The sequence below is a fragment of the Lolium rigidum genome, chromosome 2 (assembly GCF_022539505.1).
Source record: "Lolium rigidum isolate FL_2022 chromosome 2, APGP_CSIRO_Lrig_0.1, whole genome shotgun sequence".
Classification (NCBI taxonomy): Eukaryota; Viridiplantae; Streptophyta; class Magnoliopsida; order Poales; family Poaceae; genus Lolium; species Lolium rigidum.
In genome coordinates, this window is record NC_061509.1 from 23,635,054 (window position 1) to 23,640,867 (window position 5,814).

General features: G+C 49.2%; 1 protein-coding gene across 1 annotated transcript; it reads left to right on the forward strand.

Annotated features, from left to right (window-relative positions):
* Window positions 1-1,683: 1,683 nt before the first annotated feature.
* LOC124686096 (protein SRC2 homolog) lies at window positions 1,684-2,972 on the forward strand. The gene has a single exon (XM_047220102.1). It carries the CDS (start codon window positions 1,762-1,764, stop codon window positions 2,686-2,688), a length of 927 nt encoding a protein of 308 aa, XP_047076058.1. The 5' UTR covers window positions 1,684-1,761; the 3' UTR covers window positions 2,689-2,972.
* Window positions 2,973-5,814: the final 2,842 nt, after the last annotated feature.

Consider the following 5,814-nt stretch of genomic DNA (forward strand, 5'->3'; position numbering starts at 1 on the left):
TGAAGAAATGATTGCAAAACATGCATTGACCGGCGATTTCCTGATCAATGGTCGTAGCTAGTGCATCAAACACCTTTTTACTCTTTTAGAACTTGCTGAGTACCCCTGTACTCACTTTGTTTCGACACCCTTGCTAGACTGTGATCCGGAAGTGGAGGCCATCAACGATGGAGCACCAGAACGAAGCTACGAGCTGATCTACGAAGAACCTGATCTTACCGGCGGAGTGGAAGGCGTAGACTATGGGATAGTCTACGGACCAGATGACACGGAGGTGGAGGAGTAGTGACATACCCTAGCATCATAGAGCCGAGCAACGTAGAACTTACCTAAATAAGTTGTTGAGCTCTCTTTTATATATGGTTATAAGTAGTAATCGTACTTAAGTAGTATCTTAGGGTGTTCTCATAGGACCTGTGAGAATACCAACTTGTTAAGACAATGTTTGTAATAAAGTATGGAGTGTTATGACCTGCAATGTTTCTGTTGTACCACTCTGAGGGATATGGCAATTTGTGAAGAAGTTCCTTCACAAAGATCATATCAACGACTTATATACTACAACATGCAGTGGTATGCTGGGTCACCGCACGTGACCATACCATAGTTTTTTCCTTTTTGTAGGCTCGCGATTTCTCATATTAGTTAAAGGAGTGCCCGACTTTTTTTGCAACGCAATCACACGAGGAAGTTGATATTTTACCCATCATAAAATAATTGTTACATATGTTTAATCATCTCATAGCCGAAATCTCAGAATTATCTTATGGTAGAAAACGGAGTTGTCGATCTTCCACATGGAAAGCACTAGTCGTGTAAGACACACATCTCACTTTAGTTTAAACACAATGGTTTTTGGCATGCATATCATTACCACTAAGCATTAGTTCCATCAAACAACTCTCTTCAAAAAGGGCTATCAAGTCAATCATATATTTCTATGGAGTTGGGTTTCTCTAAGGCTAAACTCTTAGAACAATTACTTCAATAATTAAGAGGTTCTTTATAGTGAAATTTTAGTCGGAAATTCAATTCGGCTCCCGGGTGCGTATGCACCCTCTACCAAAAAATCATATTTTGAAATGTCGAAAAATTTTAACAAAATTTTTTACATGTACATCTTCATAATATATGTTCGTTCGTCAAGTTTCACGAAAAACCAATATTTTTGTGGTCTATATAAAAAAGAGAAAACTTATCTTGTGAAAAGCATTATTTTTAGCACTGAGTTTTATCTTTTTTACACATGTCACATGATAAGTCGATTTTTTATGAAACAACTTTCTAAGCGTGTAGCACGAGAAGATTTACATGTGAATTTTTGATTTTAATTTTTTTGAAATTCAAAATATGTGTAAGCTGCATTTTAAAATAGAGGGAGCATATGCTCCCATGTTCCAAAACACCACTCCCAATTTTAGTTGCACAACTAATTTCAAAGGCAAGACTCGGTCCTCTAAAAAAATATAGAGTAAAATATACTTAACCAAGCATAAAACCAAAACATAAGCGAGTGGCGTGCGCGTGGGTTCAGCACCAGTCAACTGCGGCGGCGACGCCACCAAACCGTTCTTTCCCCAGTGGACGCGCGCCCAGACCACGCCGGAGCAGTGACATTGACCGCCCTACCCTCTTCGTATTTATAGCGCCGGAGCCGGCCGCTCCCTCAACCCAGCACCACAGCACCACACCTCACCGGAGAAGAAGGAGTTCGTCCGTCCTTGTTCAAAAAAGAAGTAGTTCCGTCTCTGTTCAAGGGCGATGGGCTCCCGGTACGAGGTGGAGGTGACCGTCGCCTCCGCCCGGGACCTCAAGAACGTCAACTGGCGCAACGGCGACCTGAAGCCGTACGCGGTGCTCTGGGTCGACTCCGGCGCCGCCAGGGTGTCCACCCGCGTCGACCTCGACAACGGCGAGTGCCCGTCCTGGGACGAGAAGGTGCTCGTCCCGCTCCCGCCCTCCAGCCGCGTCCAGGACGCCGTCCTCTACGTCGACGTCGTCCACGCCAACGCCGCCGAGGGCGTCAAGCCGCTCGTCGGCTCCGCGCGCCTCCCGCTCCGCGACGTCGTCGACGACGCCGGCGTCGGGGGCAAGGCGTCCAGGAACCTGCGCCTGAAGCGGCCCTCGGGGAGGCCGCAAGGGAGGCTCGACGTCCGCGTCACCGTCAGGGAGCCGTCCAGGTACTACGATGGTAACCAGGCTGGCTACCCGGCCCCGGCGGGTTACCCCCAGCCTGGCGGCGCCTACGGATCCTCCCGCGACATGTACGGCAGCGCCGCAGCCGGTGGATACGGTGCCGGAGCTGGAGGCTACGGGGCCGCGTACGCCGCGGCGCCTCCTGCAGGGTACCCGGCGTACGGCGCCGCACAGCCGCCTCAGGCAGCGTACGGCTCTGCACCGGCTTACGGCGCCGCACCGCCGGTTCAGGCAGGGTATGGATCGGCTCAGCCGGCGTACGGCGCGAGCACGACGACAGCATACGTTGAGCCAGCAAAGAAGAAGGGCATGGGCATGGGCGCCGGTCTGGCGGTGGGCGCGGCGGCGGGCGTGCTGGGCGGGCTGGCGCTGGCGGGCGGGGCAAGCTACCTGGAGGACAAGTTCGAGGATCACGTGGCCGAGAGGGTCGAGGAGGACCAGTACGGCGGCGGCGGTGGATACGACGACTACGGCGGCGACGATGACTACTAGCCGTAGCCGTAGCTGAGGCCGAGAAAATTCTGAAGAAGCTTCCTATTCCGAAAGTGCGTCCACGTTCCATCCAAGTCGTCTCGTTGCGTTCACCTGTTCGTGGCTGTGAAGATCGATTTTGTTTTGTTTTCTGTCCTTTTTCAGTTCGGCGTAATGAATTGATGATGAGTATGATCGTTCGAAGAATTGATACATCTTGTGTGTCGAGTGACCGGTTCCAAATTCAACTCTGTTCTGATTATATGGGATCATGACATACAAATGAGGTTATTGTCTGTTCACTAGTCTCTGCTTAACTACAGGGCTGCCGAGAGTAAAAAATAAGGTGTGATTATTTCTCAGTCGATTGAGAACTAATTTTGTTTTTAGTTAGATGTCATCAAATTTCAGTTGCAACTAATGACTAGCACGGAGCAAAATGCAAATTAAATGGTGTAAGATTTGACTGAGCAACGATCCCGTTATCACGATTGAGAGAGGCAAGCTCATCCTACTTGCTTGAGGATCCACTAGTAGGAAAAGCCTCATCAGTGGCGCACCAAAAAATGATTCTGTGGCGCATGGGCGGTGCGCCACAGAATTCTCGCCACAAAAATAAGGTTTCTGTGGCGCACCGGCCCATGCGCCACAGAAAGTCTTATTTCTGTGGCGCACCGGCGGTGGTGCGCCACAGAAACTTATTTCTGGTGCGCCACAGAATTTCTTTTTGAAATTAAAAAAATGGCGGCCAGATCTAGATCTGGGGCCGCCAATTTTTTTAATTTTTTTTTTTGATATTTCGATGGAAGGTAGCCGGAGGTGGGTGGATGGCCGGAGGAGGAGGAGGAGGAGGTGGTAGTGGACTAGTGGTGGTGGTGGTGGTGGTGGTGGTGGTGGAGGAGGTGGTGGTGGAGGTGGAGGTGGTGGTGGAGGTGGTGGAGGTGGTGGTGGTGGAGGAGGTGGTGGTGGAGGAGGTGGTGGAGGAAGAGGAGGTGGTGGTGGAGGAGGAGAAGGTGGTCGTCGCTGGAGTAGGAGGAGGAGGAGGCCGCCGGGTGCCAACCATCAGCATTCAGCACTGCAGTACAATTGGCACCCATCTGAACATTGCGAATGGGGTAGCTCAAGCTGTATGTGCAGCTAGAACGGGACCGGTGAATAACTTGTGATCGGCCATGAGGCCCGCGCTATGCTGCGCCAGATAGATCCCCTTGGCGGTGGCCCTTGTCTAGTCGGAGAAGGAGTCGTTGATGGCGACAACATTGGGTTATGAAGTAGGGCTCCACGTTCCCAGCGAATCCAATCTTCCTGTAGCTACCGTTCAACCCACGCGGGTGAAAGTGGAGGATAGAGTTGTGTACTGCCGTTGTCGATGATGAAGGCTGGGCGCAAGGTGGGTTTCATCGCCCGCTCCTTTCTCGCCTAGCGCCGCCGCCGGCGGCTAGAGCCTGGCCCGCCGCTGATTCCCCCAACCCCGGCGCCCCGCCTCCCTCCTCGCCTAGAGCCGGTGGCTAGAACCGGAGCAAAACTACCGCACCAGGACACTGCCGCCGCTCCTCCCCTCACGGGCCACGTCCTCTCCGTGCAGGATAGCGGGGAAAAGAGAAACCGACAGTAAGAAACGAGTTGGGATGAGTTCATCAGGAGATTTTTTTTTTTTACGTGAGTTCATCAGGAGAGATTGGCAAGATGCGTATCGTTTGTTGCTTTAAGATTCACACAGTTTCATATGATGATTTGGTTGTTCGAAAGGACGCCCGTTTTTTATAATTTTCACAAAATGTATTAGAGGATCCGGTCCCACGAATTTTGGTTCCGGTCCTACATTTTTGTTTCCGTTGGTTTGGTTCCGTCTATTTAACACCGTTAGATCGGGGTGGATAGACGGTTATTAAAAATGCCAATCATTGTAAAACTTGTATTGTTAATATCCAGTGTAAAAATGATCTGGATTTTGTAATTCTAAGCTCAAGACGATAATGTCTTTGATTAGGTTAGGATGACACATATCTGCTAATGTAGATATTAGGTGAGATGTGATGCATGGGTTGAAATATGATATGCAATAGTCTAAACCCAGGCCAGTATATCTTGGCTACCACTGGGTTTGATGTACTTCTGGTAAATGGCTATGTGCGCGTGTCCAGTCTCCAAAGACCGCATTATTCTGCATGCCCAAGACTTCGGGTACTCAAATTGCATTTTGTACTAGTTTTCTTTGCATTTGTAGATCTGATGTCTCTGTTACATGTTCAATGTTGAGTTTTTTGAAAGCTTCTAACATCAGAATTTAGCGTCCGAGTTGATTTGGAAAATTCTGATGGCTTGTCTAGGTGTGGTGGCCAATAGACACACCTCTCTACCTAGGCCAAGTGCGGTTAAAATAGAGATTTGCTCCCAGGGTGCAGAGGATATAGACCATATATATGCTGTTTAATTACTTCCTACCGAGCTGAGGAGATTTAGAAGTGTTCTAGCCTCAGCAAAGGAGTAGGGAAGGCTATCTGTGAAGATAGCTGAACTGTATGATTCTGTCACACTGCCCTATTCATCGATACAGGGAGTATTTACACACAAATGCATGGCTATCCAAGGTAATCGTGACGATACGAGGGCTGGAAGAGCCATTGCATAAGATGAGTGTGTGAAGTCCAACTCAGGAGCGAGCAGTAACGTAACGTGGTAACTTAAATGATTTGGCAGGAACTCATATATGAGAGTACGTTTGCATCGACGCATACACAAGTGATGCGATACTTCGCCAATTATGTCAGAGCATCTCCAGTCGCGTCCCCCAAACCGTCCCCCAAACCGCGCCGGATCGAGCGTTTGGGGGACGTGTTTCGTTCGTGTCGCGTTTGGGGGACGTCGCTCCCCAGCCGCGTCCCCCAAACGCCGCCCCCAAACATTTAAAATAATTTTTCTGGCATTTTTATTTCAATTTCCACAAACTAATACATAATTTGGAACGTGGTTTACACGAAAACACAGTTTGGAACATGGTTTTCCACAAACTAATACATAGTTTGAACCATGGTGGACACAAATATAAAATATTGCAAAGAAACTAAACCTAACTAGGCCGTGCATCGAAGGTTTCGTGTGTTCGCTGCTAAGAAAGAACACTCGAGGGCACACCCAGATCACCTA